The sequence below is a fragment of the Fundulus heteroclitus genome, chromosome 5 (genome assembly GCF_011125445.2).
Source record: "Fundulus heteroclitus isolate FHET01 chromosome 5, MU-UCD_Fhet_4.1, whole genome shotgun sequence".
Lineage (NCBI taxonomy): Eukaryota > Metazoa > Chordata > Actinopteri > Cyprinodontiformes > Fundulidae > Fundulus > Fundulus heteroclitus.
This window is the reverse complement of record NC_046365.1, coordinates 39,551,948-39,568,257: the sequence shown is the minus strand read 5'-3', so window position 1 is coordinate 39,568,257 and position 16,310 is coordinate 39,551,948. Positions and strand designations below refer to the sequence as shown.

The following is a 16,310-nucleotide window of genomic DNA, read 5'->3' as shown; positions in this document are numbered from 1 at the left end:
TTTGCAATCCATGTTGTCGTTATTGTAACTACATGCTTTCTGAATATTGTGCAGTCCTGGTTCCCACGATGCTAAAGGACACAGAGGCCATGGAAACCAAATGACAGAGAGGAGTGAGGAAAACCGATCTGCAGTGTTCAACAATATGACAAATAAAAGTTTCTAAAATTTAAAATAAGAATTTTATATGCCTTCAATTATGTTTAACGTCTTTTTAAACAAGTATTTCCCACTGGTCTATGAGTTTTTTTTAAGGTTTCTTTGTACCGTTTTATTTGTTTTATCCTGACTTTGAAATCTTTTTTTTTTAAATGAAGTTTTTAAATGAAGTGCAATCAACGTGTATTATTATGGAGAAACTAGAATCGCCAGCTCACACTGCAAAAACAAAACTAAAAATAAGTCAAATCTTCTTTAAATGGATGTATTTGTCCTTGATTTGAGCAAGTAAATAAGATGATTTGCCAATGGAATGAGATTTTTACACTTAAAATAGGAACAACTCATCTCCATCATCTTATTTACAGTGTACTATATATAATTATCTTATTTTAGGGGTCAAAAATACTCATTCCATTGGCAGATCATCTTATTTATGTGCTCAAATCAAGGACAAATGCACTAATTTCAAGAAAACTTGACTTATTTTTAGTTATTTTTAGTTCTTTTTTGCTGTGCAAAATAAATCGGAAATTTGGAGCAGCAAAGAAAAATGATCGGCTTGTTTCTACGCTTTTCAAAGAATATTATTGTCACTATCTCATTAATGTATTAATACCTGCTTTATTAACAGAAAATCTTAAAATACTTGTTGTTATAAAAGTTTAACTGGATACTGTGTTTTTAGTCTAGTGTGGACTCCCGTTTTCATCACATAACACCATCAACATTAGTTTAGGTGTGAGTGTGTGTGATTGAAGCCGGGCCTACCTCCAGAGTGAGAGCGGCACGGACGCCAGCGGTGTGTTTTACAAGCTCAACAGCTCTCATTAGATGAGAGCCTCCGTGTAGCACAGCCCGCCTCATTAATGAAGCACAGCCATGTGCCGCCGCCGCCGCCGCCGCTGCAGAGAGCCGCGCTCACTCGTTAGAGCAAAGCCGAGCGGGTCAAACTAACTGTGTGGGAGGACGCAGGGCAGCGAACACACGGAAAACATCCAACACCCCGCGTGCTGTCCCTTCCCACCGCACAACCGGGTAACACCGACGCTCATGCATATATTCACGCGCACATTCTTTGAAGACGCACCATCATGAATACAGAGTGCACCTGCCCTGGTTGGGAGCAGGCGCCCCGTCGCCCCTCGCTCCTCGGGTCGGTCCGATCTCTTCTGTCACTCCGCAGATTTCTGTGGCGGCGATTGAGTGAGCGTGTCTGCGTGTGTGTGTGTGTGTGTGTGTGTGTGGGGGAGCACCTCCTGATTATGGCTGCTCCATAATTAACAGTGATCAGATTTGTTTTGTGGCATAAATGGTGCATGTGTAGAACATTAGGCCTGGCAAGTCTCATTTCGGATTCAGCTCAAGGGCTCGGCAGCAGACGGGTCACGAGCTTCAGGGAGCACAATCACCAGCCTCGCTCCATATGGTCTCGCTTGCCGCATCCTCACCAGCGAGGGCCGCGAGTGCCAGACAAGATCCCCCAAGAACCTAATCGTGTTCAGTAATTACCGAGACCGGCTTTTTCTCTTTTGCTCCCCCCCACCACCACCACCCCTCCTCATCCTTTTCACAGTCCTTTTTTCCCTGCACCTGCATATTCTCCTCGTTCAATCACATCCTCTCCCCTGTCTGACGGTTGGGTTGTGTTTATATTTTCACTTTTCATGTCTTTCCTCCTCACTTCAGTTTCACTGTTTTTTAGATAATTAAAATCAGCATTTGGAGAAAGATTGAATGAGGAAAAGTCAGGCCCTCCCACATCAGTTAATTTCTAAATTGCTTTATGTGGCTGATGCTGAAAAAACCCACTTCGTCCTGCTGCCTGCCTGGAAATTATAAATAATTGTAACAGATGCGCCAATATGGCCGGCCTCCAATAAACGAGGCCCCAGATAATTTGACCAGCCCCCTTTGACAGGCCAATTTAATAAAACATGAACAAAATCTTCCTCACTAATAATTTATCATCCCCTCTCCTCCCATTTGGTTAAAGTTGATTACCCTGGCAGTTAACAAGGTCACGCCCAGATGCCAGGTTTCTGATAATGCAATCAGGACTTGTTGGAGAAAAAAGGTGATGACATCCTGCGACCTGGCCTCCAAGTATAGCACGCTGTTAATGCCTTTGTTTCTCTAAAAACTTTTACTTTGACGTGTTGCTGATAGCAGCTCACGTTTTCTTTTACGCTTCACACTTTTTTAAATCAAACACTTAAGAAAAAAAAAAACAGATGTGCATATTTCCAGGTGATATTAACGTAAAAATGCACCTGTGTAAACATTAATGTTGACGTATCTCTGTTCACGCTCCATCAAAACACAAAAAGGCTATAAAAAAAAATCAGTCATCAAACAATAAAATAAACTTTATAAAACTAACTTATTTTCAGCAGCTGAACTAAAGTGTGGGTTGGATGGTGGTGCAGATGTTGGCACTGTTGGCCTTACAGACTAAGCTCCTGGGTTCAAATCTCAGCCTGTGGTTGTGTTTTTATATATATATATATATATATATATATATATATATACATATATATATACATATGATGTTTAAAGCCCTGATGCCTTTACAGAGCAGATGCAATTTTGGAGAGACTAAGTCACAAAAACTTGGACTCTGTTTATAGCATCCACGTGTAGACCTGTATCTTTACCTAATATTGTAAAAATCACATCCTAAACAAAAATATAAACAACATCTCCTCATCTGGTAATGTTCCTCCTTAATTCTCATAATATGACGTTTTTCTCATAATATTACCACTTTTATCTTTTTTTTTTTACTTTATTCTTCTATGACTTTTTTCTCATATTAGTAATTTTATGTCTTTAATACTCCCCCAAAAAGTCTGTTTCTAATCTGTGTCTATACCAGACATTAAAAGGTTCACACGTTTTAGGAAATAATGAAGACCACAATGTTTAGATTAAACCAATTGACTTTTATATTCATGGATCACAGTCCAGGGAGACGAATATTTATCTGCACGAACCACATTATTTGACATGTTACAGATCTTCTGGTTTCCTGATTCAAACGTGATGTGGACAAACATCCTTTATGTGGTATTTCATAAATGTGCTGCAGACAGGACCGACTTGTTTTCTAGCAGGATCTTTAAACCGCCACCTGTTAATGTGACTAATATTAATGTGCAAATTTGCACATTTGTACATTTGCACATTTGTATCGTATCCTGCAAAATTGCTGCTGCACCTTACCCAGAAACGTACTGCAAAACTGTTTACAATGCAACTGTCTACTTTTAAATCACTGCTGCACCTTACTGCATATTTGTTTACATTTGTCTTACATTGTTTACATTTCAACTGCCTACTGTTCACTGCTGCACTTTATCCGGAAGTCAATTGAAACATATCCTGTAAGCGACTGAGATTTATCACTGCACTTTATCCTGTACTGTAATTCACTGCAAGGTATCCTGTAGAGTTACTGCAATCTTTCTGAGCTGTGTGAAAACAAAATTTCGTTCTGTATGCACTCTGTGTATACAAAATGACAATAAAGAAAGTCTAAGTCTAAGACTATAATGAAGATCGGTGTTTAAAATCAAACTTTACATCCTGAAAATAAATTCAGCTGGAAACAGTTGTGAACTTTGAATTCTGTTCTAGTCCTTATTTTTATTGACGTTGAGTCTCTTTTCCTGCGTGTTTTTTCCTACATTACCCAAATTGTAGTGTCCGTCACGCAGAGCCGGTGTTTTAGGAAATTAGGTTTATTGTGAACTGATCAAAGTGGAAAAAAAAAATCTGGATTTTGTCTAAGACAAACCACAGGACTTAAAGTATCTCTGTAGTGATAACAGTGATGATTTTCCCAACATCATATTTGGTTTCCTGAGCCTCTCTTCATCCTCTGCCAGTCATGGATCTGTTTTCTGGTCCAGTGAGGAGTCGGTGCTCGGATAGTGGCAGCTGTTAGGCGTTAGAGCCGCTTCTTTACTGGTGGAAACACCGATGCTAAAACAACCACAGGAGTGGGTTTGGTGAAAGCCTGATGTATGGTTCTTGTCTCTGAAAAACTGTTTTTTAACCTTAAATTTCATGGATTACTTTCACCATATGTAACTACAGTTACAAGGAGCTTCCAAATTCAGAATTGTCTACACATTTTATTGCGATAACCTGTAACTTTCACTATATAAGAGAATAAGTGTTAAGTATAGCTGCTGGCACATATTTCTTTTAGACTTTGTTTTATATTTATATTTTCTGTCCAGGTTCCAGTAAAATGTGGCACTAAATCTTTATTAGGAGAACACTGCAAAAGTGAGCTAAAAGTAATTAAAAGGTTCTTGAAATTAGTGCATTTTTCCTTGATTTGAGCAAGTAAATAAGATTATTTGCCAATGGAATAAGATTTTCGCACTTAAAATAAGAATAGTTCGTCTCCATCGTCTTATTTCAAGTGCAGGATATCTAAATATCTTATTTTAGGGGTACAAAAATACTCATTCCATCGGCAAATTGTCTTATTTAGCTGCTCAGATCAAGGAAAATACATTTATTTCAAGAAAATTTTACTTACTTTTAGTTCCCTTTTTGCAGTGTAAATGTCTGCCTATTTGTTTCTAATCTAAAATTGATCGTGTGTTTTCTTGCAGGTTGGAGCTTCAGAGCAAAACGGTGCAGCTCAGTCAGACCGGGCCTCCGCGCAGGGTTCATGTCCGAGGCCAGGGGACAGAAATTTCCATCAGCGATCCACCAGCAGTGTCAAAAGACTGCAGGTAGGCCAATGAACAGTGCCGGCAATTACAGCGAAAGACAGCACGTGGGTGAGCATGCCCACACAATTTGCTCAGATTAGATCAAAGCCGTAGAGGAGGGATACAAAGAAAGCGGTCTTTTGAGAACCTTGTGATTCATCCGATCCAGCTTCTGCCAACCTTTGTCCCGGTCTTCCCAACACACACACTCGCTCGCTGGCCCCTCCTACTGTGACCGGGCCGGCGTGTGCTGCTGGTTTCACGCATGCCTTGGGCTCAGACACCAGCTAATTTACCGCTTCAGCAGTACCTTATGAGCAAGAAAAGAAGCTTTTGATCTTCTCAGTATCCCTTTCATAAGTTTGGCAGGACAAGTTTCTAGATGGCCTCACTCGCTAAGGGATGGCCTCAAGGAACACTGCTTGATTTATTCACATGTCCTCATTATGTCTTAAATGAAGCACCTCTCCACTTGTTTTTACAGGCGTGATATAATGATACTGTCCGAGCCGTTACAATCCACCTGCGTCTCCAAAAACGGCTTCGTTTGGATTACGGATCTCAACTCCTCCGGTCTGGTTCATAAATATGTGGACAGAGACAACTTTTTTCTAACAGTGGATCTGTATATTACCGCAATGAATTTTAAATCAAACAACTCAGATGCAGCTGAAGTCCACTTCCAGCTTTATTTCACAGTTTAAAGGGGAAATGTACCCTCAGTGGGGTTGAGATCAGGCGACTGACTTGACCGTTGAAGAATATCCCACTTATCAGCTTTGATAAAATCCTGGGTTGCTTTGGCTGGACGTTTCGGCTCATTGTCCATCTGCATCATGAAACGTCACCTGATGGATCTGACTGCGTTTAGCAGATGTGAGGCGTCTGAACACGGCAGGATTGGTCAGGCTGCTCCTGCGTCACTTCATCCATAAACACAAGTGTCCAGGAGCCTCTGGCAGCCAGGCAGCCCCAAACCATCACACTGCCTCCGCCGTGTTTTACAGAGGATGTGCTATGCTTTGGACCAGGAGCTGCTCCACGCCTTATTCTTGACCTTTTTCCTGCTATCATTCTTGGTTTCATGTGTCAAAAAACGTGTTTCCAGAACTGTGCTGGCTTTCTTAGATTTTTGTTTTTATTTTTTTTAGCAGCTTTTCTGTTCCCTAGGCCTTTGTGTGGATTGCACTTTGTGGAGCCTCTATGCAGTCTGCGGTCACATCTGATTACTGGCAGGCCTGATTAATAGTGTTGCACTGATACAGATACCAGTATCTAAAATGGTGGTATCGGTATCGGCGAGTACCAACAAATAGGCACCGATACCATTTTGATGTTTCTATGTCACTTGAACGCAGCCTTCTCTCTCCCGACTAGTATTATACATATTATATAAGTTCATGAAAGTTGCACTATTTTGGCATTTGAGAGCCAAAACTCAGGGTTTAAAAGAGATTATTCAATTATTAATGTAATTTTACTGTCTTACTGTTGCACTACTATTATACATGTTATAATTTAACAAATGTTGCACTATTTTGGCCTTAGAGTGCCAAAAGTTTATTTAACTATTATCACCCATTCCAGGTAGGCAATAAAAAGTTCTACTACCCTAAGTAGTATGCAGTTCTTCATATATATACACAGATTAATTTCAAACAGATGGTATCGGATATCGGTATCGGGGCCAAAAACTGGCATCGGCGCAACACTACTGATTAATTTAGAAAATGACTTGAATTACAGCTTGAAGTACGGTACAAGATCAAAGAAAGTCGCTGACATCTATCAGTCTGAAAAGTGTCACAAAGCGGTTTCCAGTACTGCGTTCAGACCAAACCTGTTTTGATCGCCAGGGCATCTGGTTTACATGCAAAGTCTATGATGGACGCGCCACTAGGAACGTTTAACTGGTCAGGAGCGGCATATTTTGAGCTTTCAGCGTCTGGAGCGACCGGACGCTAGAGTTGGAAGATCTGAACTTTTGCAGCTGGAAGTGTCAACCAATCAGAGAGACCCTGCTGTACGGCGTAGTGGCGGATTTTCCAACGCGACGGAAAGGACTACGAAAAGCCGGGAAGTCGACAATAGGGGACAAGCTGATCGTTGCTGTTTGTGCCCCTCCTATTATTTATGATCAGTCGAGTTCTCACTAAAGTAAAGGACGCTATCTGGAGGAGGATTAGTGAGAATCTCGGGGAAGTTATCAAAACTTTTACCACGGTAACTATTTCCCTGCATTTGAGGAAAAGAACAGGGCAGCTCCTCCCACTGCGCATCAAACCAGCCTGTCCGCATTTCTTGTCGCGCTGCACACGTGTCCAAGTTGAGGCACTGGACGCCTTTTTGACTCTCAAATCGCGTTTGGTCTGAAAGCACCATAAAAGTGAGATCCGTTATCCATAAATGGAGAAAACCTGGAACAATGGTGAACCTTCCTAGGACTGCTTGGCCTTCCACGTTACTCCAAGAGCTCCTCAATAACTCATCCAGGAGGTCATAAATGATCCCAAAACATCTGAAGCCCTTCAGGGCCTCACTGCCTCAGTTAAGGTCAGACTTCAGGACTTATCAATAGGGTAATGACTAGTGAAAATGGCCTCCATGGGAAAACCAAAAGGTCAAAACCTGTGCTGATCAAAGATAAAAAAAAAAAAGAAGAGATATCTCAAATGTGCCAAAAAACATCTTAAACATCCCCAGAACAGAAGGTATTCTTTGCACTGAAGAGACAAAAGCTAAACTCACTGGAAGGTGTGTCAGACGTGGTGGTGGTGGTGGCCTGGTGTTGCTTTGCTTCTACAGGACCTGGATGACTTGTAATTGATGGAGTAAGAACTCTGCTGTCTACCATAAAGTGCTGAAGGACGCGGTCCAACCATCAGTTCATAGTCCTAAATTCATGAGCACGTGTGTTATGTAGCAGGACAGCGGTCAAAAGCTCGTCAACAAGTCCACCTCTGAATATCTCAATCATAACAAAATGAAGTGGCATAGTCTATGTCTTAAATTCTTTTTTCAAATGTTCTTTTTTGTTTATACACTATCCCTACTTGCTTTTATTCTGTTTTATTTTCCTATATTTTAATCATGTAAAGCACTTTGCATTGTCTCTGTACTGAATTGTGCTATACAAATAAATTTGCCTTGCCTTGCCTTGCCTTAAATGCGACTGAGATGCCGTGTCATCACTTTAAACAGGCCTTTCGTGTTTAAAACAAACTCAAATGTTGCGTAGTTAAAGATTAGCTCAGAATGTGAAAGACTTGTTGTCGGTTATAATTAACACAACAAAAGCAACAAAAGGTATTATTTTCAGTGGGGAATTACTATATACCTTTACTTAAAGTATCGTTTGAAAACCTGCTTTTTGTGTTAACTCTGAAAATAAATCGACTTATGTGATGTGAAAACAAAAAAGGCAAAAACAGAAGAAGGGGCCAAAGAGCGTGAAAACTTCTGGATGTAACTCAGTGTGAGCTAGACTTTATAATTGGTCATCTCTTCTTCAAAGATTAGCTTTGGATTCCCATTTTTGGCCTCCGTGTTTTCCCTGTTGTACGTCCAGGCTAAGCCAATTGGCCCGCCACTTGTCAGGAATATGCAGATCAATCTGCTAATTAGTTGCAAAAAGTCATTAAGGGTGAGTTAGAACACATGGTTGGTACCCATGCAGACAAGTCCGCAGAACCTGGCTCCCCAGGTCACTAGAGTCAGCTGTGGCCCCAAGGCCATTCCCAAGCAGACTTTTTATACACAAATCTGTGTTAGATAGATATAAAGAAATACTCTAAGAGTAAAATTGGATTTTAATAAATACAGTCTTGTTACTAACAAATAAGACTTTAATCCTAATAGAAGTGTTGAGCAGTTTTTATTTAAAATCCACTGCGTCCTTTGATTATTGATTCATAAACAAGGGATTCATAAGACATTTATTGCTCACAGATGTTTTACACAACAATTTAGTTGCATTTTAGTCTTTCGATCAGTTTGTAGCTTGTTTCATACCCGCATGTTGTAAGCGGGGGGGTGGCTTAGTGCAGCCCGAGGGGGGAGCCGGACAGGCTAATAACAGCTAGCGTTAGCGTATGTTGTCCGGGGGGTTTACAACTTCACCGATGCACGTTCAAGAGCCTTACTGGCCTTTCTATGTTGCTCTGAAACGTACTGTTAGCTTAGCACGTTGCACTGTTACCCTCAGCCTAATGGTGCTACATGCTAAGCTAACAGTGCGACTAATTTAAGCATCATTTTGACACCTCCACTTCACAACCACTCACCATCTTGGTTTTGTCACTGCCTTCCTCTGCCTTCCTCTTCACTTTGGTCCTCATGTGCTCATCTGTAACCCTTTAATATTTTTTTAGCTTAAACTACAACGTAGGTCAAGCACATGGAAAACACCTAGACCGATGAGGAAGACAATTGAGAAGTTTAAATGGAGGTCAAGTTATAAAACAACATCTCACAGAGCCAAAGAGCCTCTCTGGAACTGAAGGTTGCAGATGGAAACTGTGATCCGATCTCAATACGACTGAAGCTAAAAGTGCAACACCTTCATTTTTAAGCCATAATTAAAGTAAAACTCTAAAGGTGAAAAGTTAAATTGATTTAGTGTTATGTCTTCAGTGCAGGGGCCACAACACGAGGCCCCTGTCTAGAACCGCTGATGCCGTCCACATTCACTAAAAGGCCAAGCAAGGACAGCATTAATCGGAGAAGCAGACAAGGGTCCACGGTAAGTCTGGAGGAGCTGGAGCGTTCCTCAGCTCAGGTGGAAGACTGTTCACTAAGAGAGGATAACAATTAGTCGGACGATACACAGATCTGGCCTTTCTGGAAGGGTGGTGAGAAAAATGATCGTACAAAGGTACCGAAGAATCTGAGGCGCAGCTTGGAAAGTATCTGAAAGACGTTCTTTTTCTGTTCAGTAACTTTGTCAGGGAACCAACTTGGAAGCTTTGATTAAAACACAATTCTGGAGAATGTGTTGAACTTCTACGCAATCTCATCATTAACCTCCCCGCTTTACCCTCCTCCTCCCTCTCCTTTACTCCTCATGCACTTCTGCCCAAGGACTGTTGGGCGTTTAGTCGCATTGCATATTTTAGCCTGCCATCTGGTCAGCCCTCCTTGGCTCCGCATGGGGCCTCCCATCCTCTCATATTCATATTCCACCAGCATATTGTTCCCACTGCTTTTGTAGAGCGCGGCCCCAGCGCTTCTCCGTTTCTTTATTTATTTCCAGAGAAGAGACTGGCTAGTGAACTGCACCCCCTCCTAATCGGCAGCTCTTCCAGTTGTCCTATCAAGTGTAACCTGGAGGCCCCTCGTAGAGCAATTAGAGCGGCCTCCCTGCCCACCTCTTGTAATGAAGCCCAGCACATTCTGGAATCTATAGCCCCTTTAGTCTCCCCTAATGGGACATCATTATTGTCAAAGAAACAATGTAAATGGAAATGAACATACTCATTAGCCAGTTGCAGGGAGAAACCTTTGCTGCTCTCAGCTTGCAACTGCTGCCTCCAAACACACAGACACACACACACACACAGATGTGCGCCTCCTCCCTTCTGCTGCTGCCGACTCTCCTTATTCCTCTGGCAGCGTGTTTGTTTGTGCGTGTGCATATGTGCGCACCGGCCAGGGTGCGATGTTCACGTTTTACTCGAGGTGAGGTGGGAGCGGGATGAGCGCAGACGATTCCGTTATTGGCATTCACTCTGCGTTCCCGCAGATGTTAATTGCTGCATGGCTCTGTGAATGTCTTTTTTTTTTTTTGTAAGTGAAGTGCGCTCAAGTTTTCAGCTCGGTGCTTCTTTGCTCACCTCTCCCAGGGAACGCCCGTGCAGCGGTCCAGGTCTCTGTCCCCAGCCAGCAGCGCGGGGTTGGGAGGTGGGAGGAGGATCGAAGCAGAACAAAGAATTCAGGACCTGGAGGAGCTGCTGCAACTCAAGGTAACCACTAAAGCAACTAAATATTTTAGCATATGCAGCACTGTGCAAGAGTCCGGAGGCATTAAGACGCCCCTAAACCCAGGGGATGAACCAGGGCTGACACATAGCTGCAATTTTAGTGAAAAGGATTTTTGTTGCCAGCAACGACACCATTGGTTCCCCTTTATTAAAATACAATAAAAACACAACAACAACAGACAAATAGAAAACACCTCTCATCCAAAAGGCTTTTCAGTTCATGATTGGAAGCCCAAAAGCCTTTAAGTTCAGAGCAGTCACACAAAATGGGCCTTTAGGGTCACAAGTGGAGCTATTAGGATCACTGCAAAAAAAGGGAACGCAAAGTAAGTAAAATTTTCTTGAAATTTATGTATTTTTCCTTGATTTGAGCCGTTAAATAAGACTATTTGCCAATGGAATAAGAGTTTTGCACTTAAAATAAGAACAATTAATTTCCATCATCTTATTTCAAGTGCAGTATATCTAATTATCTTATTTTAGGGGTAAACATACTCATTCCACTGGTTAAATGGTCTTATTTAGCTGGTCAAATCAAGGTAAAATACACTCGTTTCAAGAAAATTGTACTTAGTTCCCTTTTTGCAGTGGACACGTGAGTTTCTGGCTCTACCTTCTATCCAGCCCAGTGTTTGGGTCCTTGTTGCCTAACGACCCAAACATGTCCTTAACATCACCATGTGAGTTGTTTTAGTCACAAGTCTCCAGGTGTTGCTGTGAAAAATGACCCGAATCTCGACACTTTGTCAACTTTTCACCCGTTAGCTTCAATTTAAGCCCAAACTACAGTGCCTGGAAAAGTATTCACAAAAAGTCTTCCTACCTTGAACTTTTTTCACGTTTTAGTCAAGTTACAAAATGTTTTCGTTGGGTTTTATGTGATGGACCAACACAAAGTAGCATAACCTGTGAGGTGGAAAGAAATTACTCCATTTGTCTCACATTTATTTTACTTACAGATCTGAAAGGTGTGGCATGCATTTATATCAAAATCAGAAATACTTTAATTATTATTCAGTCCCTTTTAATCTGAAACCCTGAAATAAAATCCAGTGCAACTTGTTGCCTTCAGAAGTCAATCAGGAAACTGAGTCAGTATCTTCTACCGTTCTTTGAAGTTCTCAGAGTTTTGTTAGAGAACAGTAGAGAACAACCAGCACCACCAAGACCAAGGAACCCAGCAGATGGGTCAGGGAGGAAGTTCTGGTCCAGTTTACAGCAGGGTCAGGTTCTACAACAACATGCCAGAGCTCTGATGGATCCATCATCTGGACCTGGAGAGAAGATGGACCTCCTGCAGACCTACCAGGACATGGACGTCTACCTGTAGCTCCGACAAGTAGAGCATTAATCAGAGAAGCAGGAGGACCATAGTAACTCTGGAGGAGCTGCAGAGATCCACAGCTCAGGTCAGGATGTGCCGACTGTTGGTCAGGCACTGCGCAGATCTGGAGAGTGACAGCAATGAAGCTGCTTTTCAGCAGAGAAATGGAAACTTGTTAAGAAAAAACAGCTGAAGCCTAAAGAGAAACTTTCCTTGAGAAAGTGAGAGAAATTAAAATGTAAATTTTTGGTATTGGAGACCGATAAAAGATGTCAAAAGAAATTCAAACTTTTCTGTTTACACAACAATGAATTCTGAACAGCATCAACTACTTGTCAGCAGCAGTGATAATGTAAATGTTGGTGTGTAACATATATTACTACAATTATTTCTGCAATGCTGTTGTGTTAACATCATTTTGTAAAGTATGTTTTAGGACTGAGGCTACCACACAATATTAGTGAATCAATTGTAAAACTGGGAATAACTGGATTTGAGTTGAAACCTTAAAATACTGCAAAAACGGAACTAGAAATAAGTAAAATGTTCTTAAAATGGTTGTATTTGTCCTTGATTTGAGCAGGTAAATAATTGCCAATGGAATTAGATTTTTACACTTAAAATAGGAACAATTCATCTCCATAATCTTATTTCAAGTGCAGAATATCTAATTATCTTATTTTAAGGGTCAAAATACTCATTCCAATCGCAGATCATCTTATTCACCTGCTCAAATCAAGGACATATACACATACTTTAATAACATTTTACCTATTTTTAGATCCGTTTTTGCAGTGAACTTATTTGCATCAATAATAGTAGTTATTTTCTATTTTACTTTATGTACATATCTGATATATTATCATTAATATAATTTTGTTTCCGTGTTTGTTGTGTCTGCATGTATGTGTGTGTGTGACTGTGTATGTAATTTTATTAAAGCATAGTCATAATGAAAAAGAAGTCAGAATAGCTCGTGTTTCCAGTCAGGAGCTGATGAAGCTCTCAGTCAAATCAAGTTAGAGATGAAAAATGATGATTATAAATGTCTTCTGTCTCTTTTGATCTTAATTTCTACAGCTCAAAGTTTTCTTTGCGTTTTAGAATTTCACATTCAGTCGGTTTGATGAGGTCTGGTCTTTCTACATTGAATTACTGAGATAATGAGGAAATTATCTGTATCGTTTATACTATAGGAACTCCAGGTTAGTGCTGATTATTCACACAGTTGACAAAGCGATTAACAAACGGTGTTTTTATGCAGGGAGATAACAAGAGAGGAGCTGCTTTACTCAAAGTACAACCAGCAATATGTTTTATCCTCCTTTACCAAATTACTGGTCTCTTCACCTTCACACAGTAGATGATGCCTTCTTCAGCTCACGCTTCTTCTCATCATCTCTTGGCAGAGACGTGCTCAGTTTTATGTCTTACAAGCTAACAATTAGATTCTCCCTGGTTTTTAGCGCAGCAGAGCACATTTCCTTGTTTTTATCTAAACTTTTACGCCCTCCTCTTCACTCTTCATCCCCTCCATCGTGGCAGCTGACCAGCGACTGAGCGATTAAACAAAGGTCGTCTCCCTTTGAGCACAATCCTCTGAAACACATCAGGCATCATTTCCTTGTCAGTTGCGAAGCACCTGAATTACATCACCAGCAGACGGTTAATGCTCGACATAAATCCAGACAACATGCTTGACTGTCTTGGTTAATGGCGCCATTTAGTTGTCAGCTGCCAGTTGACGAGCGTTTAGTGAAGGTATGCACAGAGAAAATGTAACAACATTAATGAGGGCATTAGTTCAGGGTGGGATTAAGAGGTTTTGTCCTTCCATCAGCGGCACTATCTCGTCCATTCCTCTCACATTTCTCATATCTCCTACAGAACGCCTTGCACATCGGATCTGGGTGTTGACGTGTTGACCCTAACTATTAACAGGAGACAAACAAACATTTCTCTTAACACCGGCTTCTCTTCTTCCTCAGCTCGCTTTAAAGTAAAAAAAAAAAGTGTTGTTTCAGTGTAATTATTTTTCGGCTTGATGGTCCACGGACGTGTACGCTGGCTGAGTCCGAGGTCGTATCGATCGGTGGGCGAGGGTGTGATGACCAGAGCTCAGCGGCCCGGGGGGAGTTCAGTTAGGAGCCTGGGAAGCCATGATGTGGCTAATGCCCTGCCACTCGCTTTCTTCCAGCCCTCCGCTCCTCCGTCAGTCAGCCACGACTCTCCGCCGTCTTCCCCCAGCTGCCGGTTTCTCCAGTTAACGCTGCTCCGCTCTGGCCCTCTTTCATTAGAGCCTTGTTTTTCAGAGGTCGGGGGTGGCTCGGAGGGGCCAAGGATGTCTCGCAGATGTCTTCTGTGAATAATCCACACTGGGCGAAAATCCATACTTGTCACATTGGCAGCGTAGATGCACAGGGCGTGTGTGTGTGCGCGCGCTTTTGTTGTGTGTCCGGCGCATGTTTGTGCGCTCGCTCTGTTCTCTTTGTCCTTGTTAATAATAACAGGGCTGAGGGCTTGCATTTCCCTCTCTGCAGGGTAGCCGTGTCATATCAGCAGTAAACAAGCTCCTTCCCTTCAGAAAGCTCTCGACAACTCTCGCCAGCCTTGGCCACTCAAGCAGAAACCTGTCCTGCACTCTTCCGTTCACTTTTCCTCTTCTCCCTCCTCTGTTTCTAATTTCTCTGTTTTCTGTCTTACTCTTTCCTCCACTTTTACGAGCCGACTTTCTCCGCTCCTTTACTCTCTCCTCGGCTCTGTCATGTAGGTTGGAAGTATTTTCTCCCGTTGCCCTCGTAGTTAAGGTCAGTGTGATGGGAGGAGGGGGAAGTGCTGACAAGAAAAATCTATACGTTGTCTTCTCCGTCTTCAGCGCAGGAGCCCAAACTTGGTGCATTTTAATAGCTGTCAACAACAATGTCAGCATCAAAACCACAAACAGAATCCATGCCCTTCCAAGTCATCAGCTACTTTTCACCGATTGGTTAAAAGTGTGCGTACCTGTTTGGTTTTAGTGCCGCTGCGTACCTATCATTAAAGCCCTCACACTAAGAATGTGTCTGTCAGGTTCTGAAAAGCTCAAATGTGCAAAGAAAATACATCCAGAACCTGAAGCTTCTTCTGACGTACTGAGAATATGTGGACAGGATATGATGGTGGCTAGATTTTTCCCTTAGAAGCTAATTTATCAACTTTATCTTTAACAGTTTTTAGTCCTGGGCTCTATTTGATGGTGGCATTGACCCCAGAGGCTGCAAGAGGCAAGTCTGTCCTCTCCTCAGCCAAAAAGTAGTCCAGTAATACCTGGAAATGATACTGACAGCATATTGCTTTACTGAAGTATTCAAACTACTGAACCTTTCAGTTCAATTGAAGTAGAATATTGATCAACAAACGTCATCTCAAGGCACTTTACAAAGTCCATTCCATTGAATCGTACAGACAGATTGGATGAAAAGTTTCCTGTCTAAGGAAACCCAGCAGATTGCATCGAGTCTTTGACTTGCAGCATTCACTCCCCTTGAAAGATCGTGTTGCTACGATCTGCATTGTTTCATTGACTTTGCACCAATCCCTCATACCAAGGATTCATGTAGCATGTATGACAGTGGAGAGGAAAACTACCCCAATAAGTGTGAAACCTTTCATTTGGTTGGTCGACCTCGCCAAGGACCTTTTAAAAATTAACAACAACAAGAAAAAGAGGGTCTGGAAGCAGAGACGTCTGTATGATGGGTCAAAGTTTCCAGGGCCAATCTTTTCCCCAGGGTGGAAAGTTTGATTTCATGATGAAAAGTATGGGCCTAAAAGCATGACATGACTGAAACATCATTAGTTCAACTTTGTAGTCCAAATGTTTTTAATATTAGCTTTTAATTTCTATTTTCTCATGTTTTATTTTGTTTCTACATTTTATTCAAGCCTGCTTTTATTCTGCTTTTATTTTCCTATGTTTTAATCATGTAAAGCACTTTGCATTGCCTTCGTGCTGAAATGTGCTATAGAAATAAATTTGCCTTGCCTTGCCTTTAACTGGAAGAAACCTGCAGCAGAACCAGGCGTAGTTGCAATGGCTGACTGAGGATTTGAGCTGACAGAGGACGGTATCACAGC

General features: G+C 41.7%; 1 protein-coding gene across 1 annotated transcript in view; it reads left to right on the top strand.

The window, feature by feature from the left end:
• The window catches only part of cntln (centlein, centrosomal protein), a 152,410-nt gene that overhangs the window by 37,952 nt on the left and 98,148 nt on the right, over positions 1–16,310 (top strand). The window contains exons 9-10 of the mRNA XM_036137579.1: positions 4,791–4,913; positions 10,733–10,852. Of these exons, the coding sequence (XP_035993472.1) occupies positions 4,791–4,913; positions 10,733–10,852 (243 nt within the window). The remainder of the gene's footprint in view (positions 1–4,790; positions 4,914–10,732; positions 10,853–16,310) is intronic.